Source organism: Trichosurus vulpecula, chromosome 4 (assembly GCF_011100635.1).
Source record: "Trichosurus vulpecula isolate mTriVul1 chromosome 4, mTriVul1.pri, whole genome shotgun sequence".
NCBI lineage: Eukaryota > Metazoa > Chordata > Mammalia > Diprotodontia > Phalangeridae > Trichosurus > Trichosurus vulpecula.
This window is the reverse complement of record NC_050576.1, coordinates 70,177,293-70,192,308: the sequence shown is the minus strand read 5'-3', so window position 1 is coordinate 70,192,308 and position 15,016 is coordinate 70,177,293. Positions and strand designations below refer to the sequence as shown.

Below are 15,016 nucleotides of genomic sequence, written 5' to 3'. Positions count from 1 at the left end.
GCTGGGAACAGGAGGGGAGTGCTGTTTCTACAGTACCTAAAGAGGCATGGGAAGGCACGGGCAGGATACAAACTGATTATCAGAACTGTATGAGCTATGTGAGGCACGGGGCAGGATGCCCTTGTAAAGTATCCAAGAAGTTCTCACTAATTAAAGCATGTTTGCGTTAGGCACTGGTTCAAGAGCATTCGGTAATGGCCAGCTGGGTTCCTCCTACTGGGCTTGTGAGTCCTTGGTGGATGGACTCTGCCTGCATGAGAAAGGATGGCTACCAGAGCAAGCAGGAGGGGGGCTGTTAGGGATGAAAGTCTTTCCTCTGGGCACCTACCTTTCCAACTCCTACTAAGCCTGTCTGGTTTTACCCAGGAAACAGGCCAAGCGCTAGGGTCCGAGCAGCCCTGGGGTCGGCACTAACTCCCTACAGGAAACCACCAGTAAGAGGAAAATTTACACCTTCCTGAGGCAGCTAGTTTCATTTTTGGACAGAAGAAATTGTTAGGAAGTTTTTTCTTAGAACCAGCCTGAAATCTTCCTCTTTGCAATTTCTATTCATTGCCATTGCTTTTAGCTCTGCTTTCTGGGCTCTGCAGAACTAGCCTCTCTCCTTTTTCGTGGGCCAGCTCTTCTGATTTTCATGTCCCTAGAAATGTTTTCTCTGCCAAGCTGAACATTCCTAATTCCCTAAAACAATTATTATGGGACATGAGCGCGAGGCCTTTACTTTTTAGTTTCCTGTCTCTGAATGCCCTCCAGCTTATCACTTTTCTTCCTAAAATATGGTTCCTAGATCTAATAATAAGCATGCGAGTTTATAAAGTACTTTAAGGTTTGTAAAGTGCTTTACATGTATTTCATTTGATCCTCACAGTAATCTTCTGAGGTAGGTGCTGTCCCCATTTTATGGATGAGGAAATTGAGATTGAGACAGATTAAGTGATGTCCTCAAGGTCACACCTAGTCAGTTTTTGAGGCAGGTATCAACTTCAGGTCTTGATTCCTTCCATCTCTGACACCTTTTCCATTGCGCTACCTCCCTAAACTCTTTCTTTCTTTTTTTTTTTTAAGTAATTGAAGTAATTATTTATTGTTCAGGGGTAGGTAAAGTCAATACAATTTTTTAAATGACAATTTTACTTAACCTGTTTTTTCAATGTCATCCCAATTACTAAAAACTATTTTACTGAATTAGAAAAAATAATAACAAAGATCATTTGGAAGAACAAGAGGTCAGGAACTTCAAAGAAAATGGGGAAAATAAATGTAAAGGAAGTAGATTCAGCAGTGTCAGACCTTAAACTATATTATGAGGTGAGAGCATTGTTGAAGTGTAAAAAGGATAATTTTGATTATTTTAAATTAAAATTTTCTTTTTTTTCTTTTTTTAATTATTTAATTTATTTAATATATTTAGATTTCAGCATTGATTTTCACAGGAGTTTGAATTACGAATTTTCTCCCCATTTCTACCCTTCCGCCCATTCCAAGATGGCGTATATTCTGGTTGCCCCGTTCCTCAGTCAGTCCTCCCTTCTCTCACCCCACACCCCTCCCATCCCCCTTTGCCTTCTTCTCTTGTAGGGCAAGATAAATTTCTACGCCCCATTGCCTGTGTATATTATTTCCTAGTTGCATGCAAAAACTTTCTTTTTTTTTGGTTTTTGAACGTCTGTTTTTAAAACTTTGAGTTCCAATTCTCTCCCCTCTTCCCTCCCCACCCACCCTCCCTAAGAAGGCAAGCAATTCAACATAGGCCACATGTGTATCGCTATGTAAAACCCTTCCACAATACTCATGTTGTAAAAGATTAACTATGTTTTGCTTCTTCCTAACCTGTCCCCCTTTATTGAATTTTCTACCTTGACCCTGTCCCTTTTCAAAAGTGTTTGTTTTTGATTACCTCCTCCCCCTGTCTGCCCTCCCTTCTATCATCGCCCCTTTTTCATCTTCTTTCTCCTCCTTTCCTGTGGGGTAAGATACCCAATTGAGTGTGTATGGTATTCCCTCTTCAGGTCAAATCCACTGAGAGCAAGATTTACTCATTCTTCCTCACCTGCCCCCTCTTCCCTTCCTACAGAACTGCTTTTTCTTGCCACTTTTATGCGAAATAATTTACCCCATTCTCTCTCTCCCTTTCTCCCTCTCTCAATATATTCCTCTCTTATCCCTTAATTTGTTTTTTTTTTTTAGATATCATCCCTTCATATTCAACTCACCCTGTGCCCTCTGTCTATACACACACACACACACACACACATATATACATATATATATATATATACCTACATATATACATACATAGATGCACACATATACACACATATATATGTGTATACACACACACATATTTATGCATATTCCTTTCAGCTACTATGATACTGAGGTCTCATGAATCATACATATCATCTTTCCATGTAGGAATGTAAACAAAACAGTTCAACTTTAGTAAGTCCCTTATGATTTCTCTTTCTTGTTTACCTTTTCATGCTTCTCTCGATTCTTGTGTTTGAAAGTCACATTTTCTATTCAGCTCTGGTCTTTTCGCTGAGAAAGCTTGAAAGTCCTCTACTTTGTTGAAAATCCATATTTTGCCTTGGAATATTATACTCAGTTTTGCTGGGTAGGTGATTCTTGGTTTTAATCCTAACTCCATTGACCTCCGGAATTTCATACTCCAAGCCCTTCTGTCCCTTAATGTGGAAGCTGCTAGATCCTGTGTTATCCTGATTGTTTTTCCACAGTATTCAAAATGTTTCTTTCTGGCTGCTTGCAGTATTTTCTCCTTGACCTGGGAACTCTGGAATTTGGCAACAATTTTCCTAGGAGTTTTCTTTTTGGGATCTTTTTGAGGAGGCGATCTGTGGATTCTTTCAATTTCTATTTTGCCCTGTGGCTCTAGAATATCAGGCAGTTCTCCTTGATAATTTCTTGAAAGATGATATCTAGGCTCTTGTTTTGATCATGGCTTTCAGGTAGTCCAATAATTTTTAAATTCTCTCTCCTGGATCTATTTTCTAGGTCAGTGGTTTTTCCAATGAGATATTTCACATTGTCTTCCACTTTTTCATTCCTTTGGTTCTGTTTTATAATATTTTGATTTCTCCTAAAGTCACTAGCTTCTACTTGCTCCCATCTAATTTTTAAATTATTTTTTTTAAGGTATAAATTTTAAGTATAAATTTTAAGGTATTTTCTTCAGTGGTCTTTTGGACCTCCTTTAACATTTGGGTAATTCTGCCTTTTAAGGCATTCTTCTCCTCTTTGGCTTTTTGGAGCTCTTTTGCCCTTTGTATTAGTCTATTTTTTAAGGTGTTGTTTTCTTCAATATTTTTTTCAGTATTTTTTTGGTTCTCCTTTATAAGTCATTGAATTGTTTTTCATGGTTTTCTTGCATCATTCTCATTTCTCATCCCAATTTTTCCTCTACTTCTCTAACTTGCTTTTCCAAATCCTTTTTGAGCTCTTCCATGGCCTGAGACCAGTTCCTGTTTTTCTTGGAGGCTTTTGATGTAGGCTCTTTGACTTTGTTGACTTCTTCTGACTGTATGTTTTGGTCTTCTTTGTCACCACAGAAAGATTCCAAAGTCTGAGTCTGAATCTGAGACCATTTTCACTGCCTGGCCACATTCCCAGCCAACTAACTTGACCCTTGAGTTTTTCATCGGGGTATGACTGCTTGTAAAGAGTACTTTGTTCCAAGCTTGGGGTGATGCACTGTTAATTTCAGAGCTATTTCCATACAGCCAGCTTTGCCACACTAGATCTCCTCCTCCCCCAAGAACCAGCAACCCGTACCTGATGCAGATCTTAAGCAGGCTCTTCACTCTTGCTCTGATCTGCCACTTAATTCCTCCCACCAGGTGGGCCTGGGGCCAGAAGCAACTGCAGCTGTAGTTCTGTAGCTGCCCCACCTCTGTTGCAGTGGCTGAACTGCAAACTTTTTTCACTTTGTCTCCCTCAGCTTTTCCCACTAACCTTCTCTGTTGTCTTTGGTGTTTGTGGGTTGAGAAGTCTGGTAACTGCCACAGCTCACTGATTCAGGGCACTAGGGCCTGTTCCACCAGGCTCCTGGTCTGGTTGGTCCTGCCACTGCCCATGCTGGGCTCTGCTCCGCTCTGCTCTGCTCCCAGCTCCGTGCGTGATAGACCTCACCCAGCGACCATCCAGGCTGGCCTGGGCTGGAGCCTGCTTCCCTCTGCTATTTTGTGGGTTCTGCAGTTCTAGAATTTGTTCAGAGCCATTTTTCATTGGTTTTTGGAGGGACGTGGTGGGGAGCTCACGCAAATCTCTGGTTTCCAGCTGCCATCTTGGCTCCACCCCCTCCGTAGACTCTTTAAACAGTTTTCTGATTGATCTTCCTGTCTCAGGTCTCTCCCTACCCTAATCTACTTCCACTAAACTACTAAAGTGAGGCCTGACCATGTCACTCCCACTCAACGAACCCAGTGCCTCCCCATTGCCTCTGATCAAATATAAACTTTTCTGGTTGATGCTTAATGTCCGCTGTAGCCTAGCCCCAGTTTATCTTTGTAGCCTTGTGATGTTTTACTCTCCACACTTCATATCTGAACTGGCCTTCTTGCTGCTACACATGATGTACCATCTTCTGTCTTCATGACTTTCAACAGGTTGGTCTCAATGTTGAGAATGCAGTCCTTTCTCATCTCTGACCCTTAGAATCCTTTTTTTCTATTAAAACTCACAGTTAAAACTTTCCGCATAAGTGCCTTTCTCATTTCCCTCCATGCTAAGTTGAAATATATTTGTTTTGTACATGTTGTGAATATACTTATGTGTTTACATGCTGTCTCCTGTGATATTATGTGAATTCCTGGTGGACAGGGACTGGAGTATGTGTGTGTTTTGGTATCTCTCAAGTCTTAGTAAAGTGCCTGGTACCACATAGTAGTTACTTAATACTTATATATTAATTGATCATTTATTTCCTTCATTAGAGTATAAGCTCTTTGAAGCCAGAGCCTGTGTCTTCCAAATTTGGGACCTTAGTACAGTGCTCTGCATATAATAGATATCTAATAAATGGTAGTGGAGTGAATAAATAGGAGGTTTGAAGATATTACAGTAATGTGCTATATATTATCTAATGGCATACATTTATGTGATTTGGAAGTTTTCTGCTTTATTTTTTAAGATTGAAATTCTGTATATTTCACTCAAAAGAATACTGCATTGAAAACTGACATATGTCACCAAGTCAGGTGGACAAAGCTCCATGGTTGCTGTTAAGCTGACAGAAGATTCAAATTACTTTTTCCCCCGCTTACACACCTTCCTCTTTAAAATGACACTGTATATGATATAAAGAAGGTCACTTGATAGGCAGCCTTCCTGGAATGTACTTACTCTCTCTTTTTCCCCTGGAAAATGCCTGTGTAATATTCTTAGTAGAAATTAAAATTTGTTAGTATTTGGCTTTTTACATCATAATTAGAGAGCAGACTTTTAAAATTTTGGGGAGGGAAGTTGGGAGAGGAAGATGGGTATTTTTTAGCTTACTCTGACTACTTTGGTATTGTAGTAAGACTGCTTAATTTAGAGTCGGGAGAACCTCTGACTTTCTTGATATCCCTTCATTCAAGATGTTCCTAATCATTTAACGTCTCTGAGCCACAATTTCCTTATCTTTAAAATGAGAATGATGTCTATGATGGCATATGCCTTGTCATGTCCTACTAAGGCCCACTTACTCTGACAACTCCATCTAGGGGCTGCCATGTGCTGGGCAAAGACAGAAATGAAACAGTCCTTGCCTTCCAAAGAGCTTTCGTTCCCTAGGAGGAGACACATAAAAGTATGTGCAAAATAAATATATACAAAATAAATGCGAGATAATTTTCTGGGGGAAGATATTAGCATCTGGGAAGAATCAGGAAAAATCTCATAGGATGTGGTGATCAAGCTGAGATTTGAAGTGAACTTGGGATTTTAAAGTTCAGGTTGAAAAGAAGTATGTTGCAGGTATTGAGGACCACCTCTGCAGAGGCAGGAGACAGGAGGAGAGGAAATGTTGTGTGTGAGGAGCATCAAGAAATCCATTTTGGCTGAAACATGGAATGCTTAAAGAGAAATAACATGAAAATCTGGAAAGGTGTGCTGGAGCAAGGTTGAGAGAAAAGGGCTCTAAAGTTGAGTAGAGGAGTTTGCATTTGGTTACAGTGGTGTTAGAGAGCCATTGGAATTTGTTGAATAAGATGGTCAGAATTGTGCCTTTGGAATATCACTTGGACAATTGTGTGGAGGTTGAATTGGAAAGGAATGGACTGGAAGCATGGAGACCATTTAGGAGACTACATCAGTAGTCTAGTCAAGAGGTAAGAAGATGTTCTTTGAATGGAGAGAAGGAGATGGGTGAAGATAGAATTGACACAGCTGTACCTGATTGTATTTGTGGGGTGAGGGAGAGGGAGAAATAAACACTAAGGTTGTAAACTCAGGAGACTGAAAGGCTGATCATGACTTTGTCTGAAATAAAGAGGTGTAGAGGAGGGGTGGGTTTTAGGGGAAAGATAATGGTTCTGTTTGGAATGCTGAATTTGAGAGACTTATGAACATCCAGTTTAAAATGTCCAGTAGCTAGTTGGTTATGTGCAGTTGGAGCTCAGGAGAGAGACCAAATCTGGATAGAAATAATATTTGAATTCATGAGAGCTGATTAGATCAAAAAGAGAGAAGAGAAGTGGGATCAGGACAAGCCCCATAATTAGGGGGTTGGAAATGGCTGATGATCCTGAGAAGTAGTAAATGGTCAGATGGGTAAGAGGAGAACCAAGAGAAAGCAATGATACTAAAACTTAAGAGGAGAGAATATTTAGGAAGGGAAAATGGTCAACAATGTGAAGCTACAGAAATGAAAAAGGATTAGGATTGAGAAAAGGCTATCAGATTTGACTGTTAATATAATGCTCATTGGATCAAATGACATAATGTATAAAAAGTATTTTTCAGATCTTAAAACCCTGTATATATATATTTCAGGTATTATGTTTATTTCAATAGGTTTGTCCATTCTTTAAAATGGTTAATAGTAAACAAAGCAAGAAAAAAGTCCATGTTTTCTGCTTTTTATAAATTATCATAAGTTTTATGTTATGAGATTAAAATGATTCAGCTAACTAAAATAGCCAAGTCTGATACATATAATAAATTCTTTTTCTTCCCAGTGAATGAACTCATTCTCAAACAGAAGCAAAGATTTGAGGAAAAGAGGTTCAAGTTGGACCATTCAGTGAGTAGCACCGTATGTTTCAACTCTTTTAATTACATTTTATATCTCATTCTGTTTTTACCTAACGGTTTAATCTTAAGGAAAAGTAGAATTAGTTTATCATTGATCCAACTAAAGGAAATTGTTTGGTCTCTGTAGGATTTTCCAAATAAAATTTTAAGAATTACCTACTTAGAGTTATTTGTAATACTTATTTTGTCTATGACTATCTGGAACAATTAGTGGGTAAAGTTAGGCTCCCTAGACTTTAAAGTCTATGAAGACAGTGACCATATTTTTAGTTAACCTTTTTTATCTACCTTAGTGCCTAATCAGTTGTGCTTTCAGTAAGAGGCACTTAATAAGTATTGAATTGGATTAGAATAAGGCCTTATGAGAACGAAATGGGATTTTGAAGAATAGAATTGGGAATTGAGGAAAAGAAGATGAGATTACTGTGAGAAAGCATTTTTGATAATCTCTCCAAAAATCTTGTGTTTGGGGAGGACTAGTCCTAAATGGGTTCTGATTTACATTTTGGTCAAGGAACTACATGTTATCTTACCAAATAGACCCTTGAAAGAACTACTTGAGCTCCCATTATCATTAGCAGTAATAATAATCCCAATAATGACTTACCCTTTAAGCACTTAAAAAAAAATACAACTATTTCTATTGTGCTGAGTTAAGTAATTTTTACCCTTTGGAGTCCTTTCACATATTTTATTCAGGTAATCTGGTCTGGAATTTAAACCTGTTTTATTAGATAGAGTGTAGCCTATGAAACTAAAACATGGTCCTAATCATGCTCCTAGATGAGTAAGCAATGAAATGTTGAGGATTTTTAAGAACTTCCTCATTGCATTTGTACACTAATCCTTCAGATAATCAGTCAGTTTGATGAGAAAGTGAAAACGAATTACTGTTCCCCTTACTGTGTATTTTTGGCAGTGTAAGCAATAGCATTGCTTATATTTAATGTTACTAATAATTTGGGAGAATGTGCTTCCTGGGTGAGTGTCAACTCATCAAGGACCAATATCATTTCTTATTTTTTCTGTATAGTGATAGGATGTCTTGCACATAGTAGCCTTCTGATAAACATTTCTGGAATGAATGCTGTACAGCAGTGCATAATATGAGAATATCTCAAACTGGAATAATATCAGATTTTAACTAGTAACATTAAAATATCAAAAACACAAAATCCTTAGCTATAAGAAAATATTTTATTTTTGTCCAACATAGACTTTGTTCAGATTAGTCCCAAGTCATATGAAAAAGTTTCCTCATGACTTCATTCATTCCTCTGTATTCCATTTCACTAGAGTCTTACATTATTTACTCATAGTAGTGTATTTTATAGTTTGAGAGAGATTTAAAGATATATGGAAATTGTCCCACATTTCTATTGAACAGAAACTTTACAACAGATCTTGTATATATAAATGTATAATTCTTTATGAAACAATAATTAATGCTATAAAAATCATCTAGGACTGTTTCAACAGTCAGACTAGCAGATGTTGTGGGGGTGAAAGCCCAACAACAACACTACCAGCATGCTGCAAAAGCACAGGATCTTTTGATCTGCTTTAATAAGGAAAGCAAGGTTAAAGGGGTTGACAAGCTTACTTTAATTCAGCTTACAAATATCATTCACTTAGTTCAGGGGAAAAAGGCAGCACCCTGAACTTCAGAATAAAATACAAACAAATCACAAACACCAACAGACATTCCTTGTCTGATTCAAATCCCAATACATAGTTACCAGAGTTTAACAAAGTCTCAGCATCTGGGTTACAAACTGGAGGGCCCTTAGCTATAGCTGCCTGGAGTCTCCACTTCAGCACCACCATGAATGAGAGCCCTTTACAAATTACAAACAGACAGACCCAATACAATTCATAGTTACCAACATCTAGGTTCAGCTCAGGAGCTCAGAACAAGGGCTGGCTCAGAGTCACACGTACCACCAGTGCTGTGTGTAAGAGCTCCAAAAAAAAGGCCAGCCCCTGGTTTTATATCTTTTTTAGCGTCAGGAGTGAGTCACACATGCGACTCACCCACGTGACCTAAAATCGTCACAAAGAGGCGACTTAAACCCACGTGGTCTAAGAGCCTCTGATGTCCCAAACCTATCACTCAAACTCATTTGTAAACTAGGCCCTCCCCTGAGTTAGCCCCACCTTGGGTCCCACCTTAGTTACCAATCCACACCCACATAGGTTTTACACCTAATAGGGGTTTGGGCCTGGAGCTTAGCACTTAGGAAGACTCAAGACTGGGCATGGCTCCGGAGTTAGCACCTCCCCTTAGCCAGCCCCACCTTGGGCCCCACCCCAGGCTCTAATCCACACCCACATAGGTTCCACACCTAATGGGGTTTGGGCCTGGGGCTTAGCACCTAGTAGGCTCAATGAAATACACTGAATTACTCAAAGGAAACCAAGGCCAACTAAGTGCTAAGAACCCATTTTGCTTACCAACACAGAGACTGAAATGCTTATTAAGTAGTTGGGCCTAGGTATATGCCTGTTTCTGGGATGATAATTGGATCAGTTTTTTTGTTTCTTTGCTGCTAACATCAGTGCTGGTAGAGTCTTAGTCACAGGCTTCTGTCTTCAGAGCCTTAAACTCTAGCTGATGTAAGATTTACATTCCATCACTTGCCATGGGTTAGACATATATAAGCCAAGGCAATGAGCCATGTGTGGCTTTTACTTAAGGGAGTTGGAGACTCTTGGGGAAGAGGAAGGGCAATCTGTTGTTTGGATCAGAGCTACAGCCCTCCTGGATGGAGGAGAGAATATCCCTCCTAGATTCTTATAGAAAATGCTCAAGTTCTGTTATTGGCTTCAAAGGAACTGAGAGTCCTAAAGACACTTTTCATTAAAATATAGACATCTTAAAATAGCTCTCTTAACTTGGAGATTTAACTAATGCATCTGGTTTTGTTTTATGTGTGTGTATATTCCAGAATAGTAATGATCAGTTTATCACTTTATTTAAGAATGAATGATGAATTTGATTATTTTTGGCATGAAAGTCCAATGAAAGAGTCAGGAAGGTTTTTTCTATGAAAGGTAGAAGGACATAGTTTCATCCAGAAGGCAGTGTTGAGCTGTTGGCAAGAAATCAGTGGCATGGAATGTGGTAGTAATATATTTTTGAAGGCATAACATAATAGAATAACATACATAATAGAATCTTATAATTTAAAAATGTATTATGGAAGCATCTAGAATATGCTTTTTGTTAGTTAAGGTTTTGTATTTCCTCTCTCTTTTCATTTCTTCTATTTCAGAATGGCCACAGGTGGCAAATATTTCAAGATTTATTGGGAACTGATCAAGATAACCTTGATTTACCCAATGTCAACCTGATGTTGGAACTACTTGTGCAAAAGAAAAAACAGCTGGAGGCAGTAAGTGGAAGGTTTTTTGTTTGTTTCTTTTGTTGTTTTTATTTTGATCTTGCTCTGTGTCAGGCATGTTTTTAAACAGGTATGACAATACTTATAGAAGTACTAAGATGGTGTAATTCAGTCTACCTTTTTTCCAGTTAAGGCAGGCAAGATCATTTCTCATTTTCATTAGCACCCCTTTTTGAATCAAAGGTCAGTTATTAAAATTAAGTTCATTTTTGCTGAAAATAAATGGAATAAGTAAACAAGGCAGTTGTACTTTGTGTCAATTAAACACATCTGGATTATTGGGTCTGCTATTGATAGGCGCCACATTTCAGAAGGGACCCTGACAAATTTGTACTGATTTGGAGGAGGTTAACCTCAATGGTGAAGGAGTCTCAAAACAATGCTACATGAAGAATATTGATTAAAGGACCTGGAGATAGATGTTTAGCTTGGGGAATAAAAGACTGAAGAGGGGACATGAATGCAGTCTTTAAAAAGGTTGATAGATAAAAGCACATTTAAATCGTTTTTCTGTGATCCCAGTAGACAGAACTAGGCTCAGAGGGTAAAAGTTAATAGAAAAATGTATTGCAGGTCAACATAAGGAAAAAAACTCCTGACATTTTTAACTATGAAAAAGTTGAATGAGTTGCCTTTGGAGCTAGTGGATTTCTAGTCATCAGAGGTCTTTGAGCAAGGGCTGGATGACCACCTGGTAGATATATGGTAATAGGGGTTCTTTTTGGAGTATGGGTCAGATTAGATGTCCACTGAAGTACCTTCCAACTAGGAAATGTGATTGTGTCTTAGGAACAAAGTCTTTTTTGGTAGTTACATGTCTCAATTGCTTATATTCCATATTAGCCTCAATAAAAGCTATTCCCTCCCTCCCAACCTCCCTGCCTGAAATATTGCCTACATGAAATCTGAGTACTACCTGTATTTAGTCTTATTTTTCAGTATATACGTATATATATATTTTCCAATTGAAAAAAGTTTTCATTTTAACACCTGCAAAAATATATTTTGAACAATGCAGTAGTTGTTATTAGTGAGAAAATTTAAGATAAAGTTAAATTTGATTTAAAGATAGCTTTTGAGAACTACATTTTTGTATATATGCTTAATCGTATCATGGCCATCATATATTTTTTTAAAGCACGTTGAAATCTTAAAACAAGAAAATTTAAACTGTCCTTCCAGTAAGTAAGCTGCTTTTATCATTAGGTTCAGAATATAGTCAGTCAACAAATATTCATTTTTTTATTCATCCTTCTCATTTTTGTACTTTTTAGACACATTTGATCACTTCCTCTTCCCTTAGCTTTTGTGATACTTCTGTCTTCTCATTTTCCTCTTACCTGTGTGACTGTTCCTTTTCAGTCTACTTTGCTGGAATATTCTCATCTACTGCCTCTTAAACATGATTGCTCTCAAGAATCTGACATCTCTCCTCTTTTCCCTCCATGTTTTCAGAGATTGCTTCCAAATCTATATATTCAATCCAGATCTCTTTCTTTCAATTCTAGCCTTCCATTTCTGTGGACTAATGAACTCCTCCAAATAAAGGCTTGGCAAACCTCCAGACCATGTTTCTTCTATTGGTTCTGTTTTCTTTACTTCCATCACCATTACCCTAGATCAGGCTCTTTTCTTTTCTAGACTATTGTAAAAACCTTCTAGTTGGTTCCCTTTCTTCAAGTCTTCTCTCTCCCTTCTATCCTCTACTCTGATTTCAGAGTGATCTTTTTGAAGCCTAGATAGATATGACTGCTTGCCAGTGGAGGCTTCAGTGACTCCCTCTTTGATGGGGGTGGGAGGAGTGTTTTAGTAAACTTAAAAAAATCATTTTGATAACTTGCTTTCAATATAATTGATTTCCTTTGTATGTAATTTACTTTATGCTTTTGAAAAATTATTCTGAGGTTCAGTGTCTTCAACAGACTTCCAAAGGGGTCCATCATACAAAAAAGATTCAAAACCTATGCTCTAGATCAAATATAAACTTGTCTGATGTTTAAAGCCCTTTATGCTCCAGCCTTTTTTTGCAGACATTTGGGGTTTTCTTGGAAGATGCAGTGGAGTGGTTTGCTACTTCCTTCTTCGCTCATTTTGTAGATGAGGAAATTGAGAGAAACAGGGTTAGGTGACTTGGCCAGGGTCACACAGCTAGTTAGTGTCTGAGGCCAGTTTTGAGCAGTCTTCCTGACTCCAGGCCCAGCACTCTATCTGATGTGCCACATAGCAGCCCATACAGTGCCTAACACATACTAGGCACTTACCTTCTTGTTTCTTCTCTTTATCCTTGCCTCCTTACCATCAACCCTATATCCATTCTGTTGCCAAGTACTGTTCGTTTTTCTTTCATTACATCTCTTGTATATGCCTCCTTCTGTCCTCAAAACAGTGTCACCACACTGGTGCAGGCCCTCATCTAATATAATAGCTTTCTGGTTGGCCTCCCTGCCTCAAGTCTTGCTCCATTCCATCCTTCACTCAGCTTTTAAAATTGATCTTCCATGTCACTCCCTTATACATTAAACTCCTGTGGTTCTCTATCACCTTTAGAATCTAATATAAATATAAAATTCTCAGTTTGGCATTCAGTCCTTCAAATCTGATAGCCCCTTCTTATCTTTCCAGTCTTTTGAACCTTACATTACCCTTTGTTGCCACCCAATACTCTGTGATCCAGTGATAATTGACTTCCTTCCTATTCCTTGCAGAAGACACTGAATCTCCCAACTCCATGAATTTTCACTAGTTGTCCCCCTGTGCCTGAAATTCCCTCATTTTCATCTTTTTGAATTACCTGACTTCCTTCAAGTCCCAGCTAAAATCTCACCTTCTACAGGAAGCCTTTTCTGGTCATCCTTGATGTTGGTGACTTCCCTGATTATCTTGTTTATCCCATGTTTTTTGTTTGAAAATAATTCTTTGCATGTTGTCTCTCCCATTAGACTTTTAGCTCCTTAAGGGCAGGGGCTATCTTTTGCTTTTCTTTGTATTCTTAGTGCTTAGCTGTGCCTGATATATAGTAAGCACTTAAATACTAGTTACATTGACTGATGAAGCCAGTACTTAAATTAAATCTATGAAGTTGAAAACAATGAACTATTTGATATTAAGATATTGAATGAAAAAAATTTTAATAAAATTAATAAATAATATAATATATGTCATATATTAGTCCATTATTATATAATGGATTATAGGTCTTATATGCATATAATATATAATACATATAATATATAATGAATTATATATTATATATTAATAATATAATATAATATAATATAATATAATATAATATAATATAATATACAATAAATAACAATTTAATAAAAATGAAAAAAATTAATAGCTATGCGGGGATGAATAAAAGGACTAGTTTTGGATTATTAGGTAACCCAGATTCTTAACCTTGAAGTCCTCCATCTCCTCACCCCACATAGCCAATCAGTTGCCAGATCTTGAATACACGAATGACTGTATAAGCTCTTGCTTACTGTGTTAACTGTAACTGTGCTAACTACTGAGGATACAGGTTACAAGCAAGAAAGATTGTTCTTGCTCTCAAGGAATTTACATTCTATTTAGGGCAGTAGAGGCCAGGAAGGAGCATTGATTTACATAAAAGTCTTGATTCTATCTCTGCAGTATCTTTATTTCTTTCTCTTTGTCTTGTCATACAGCCATCACCTTAAATTACCTTGTATTATTTATAGACATACACACATACTTTTTTTTTTTATTTAATGATGTGTACATGGTGTCTTCCCTCTAAAGAATGTGAGCTCTGTGAAGGCAGAGACTTTCATATTTTTCTTGGTTTTTCTGGCACCTAGCACCATGTTGGTGCATAAGAGGCTGTTAAGAAATCAATCTTGATTGATCTTCTTCAGTATCAGTTATAAATATTTAATATTTCACATATTGCTGTGAATAAATAAAATAAATTTTATTTACCATTGCCCACTTCACAGGGTTCTTGTGAGAAATGTGCTTTGTAAACCTTAAAACACTATTTCAGTATGACCTATTCTAAAATATTTAGGCTAACAGCTGGCATTATACCAAGTTTAGGTCAGTGTTTGCGTCTGCAAGTTAAGATTATCAATGCAATTTTTAGATTCTTATGCTGTCATGCAATATTGCATAGTCATGTTTGTATTGCTGTTACTGAGTAGGGGTACTAGGTTTTATTTTCTTCCCATGAATCATCCCTTGGTAGTTTTCTCATTGAGTAATGATAACTAAGTGGAAGTCATTAGCAAGGTGAAAGAGAAGATGTAAAATACTTAGAAAATGCCTAAAGCGAGATAGTCTTCCTCTATAATTGAAATTTGATTGTCTCATTTCTTTTGGGACATTTTTGC

The 15,016-nt window shown here is 37.6% G+C and overlaps 1 protein-coding gene across 5 annotated transcripts in view; it reads left to right on the top strand.

The window, feature by feature from the left end:
• COP1 (COP1 E3 ubiquitin ligase) overlaps window positions 1–15,016 on the top strand; it is a 267,564-nt gene that overhangs the window by 33,199 nt on the left and 219,349 nt on the right. For 4 of the 5 annotated variants that reach the window (XM_036757414.1, XM_036757417.1, XM_036757413.1 and 1 more), the window contains exons 4-5: window positions 7,179–7,243; window positions 10,530–10,649. In XM_036757414.1, coding sequence (XP_036613309.1) covers window positions 7,179–7,243; window positions 10,530–10,649 — 185 coding nt within the window. Of the gene's footprint in view, window positions 1–7,178; window positions 7,256–10,529; window positions 10,650–15,016 lie in introns of all 5 variants that reach the window. The other variant, XM_036757415.1, reaches the window with a different exon arrangement.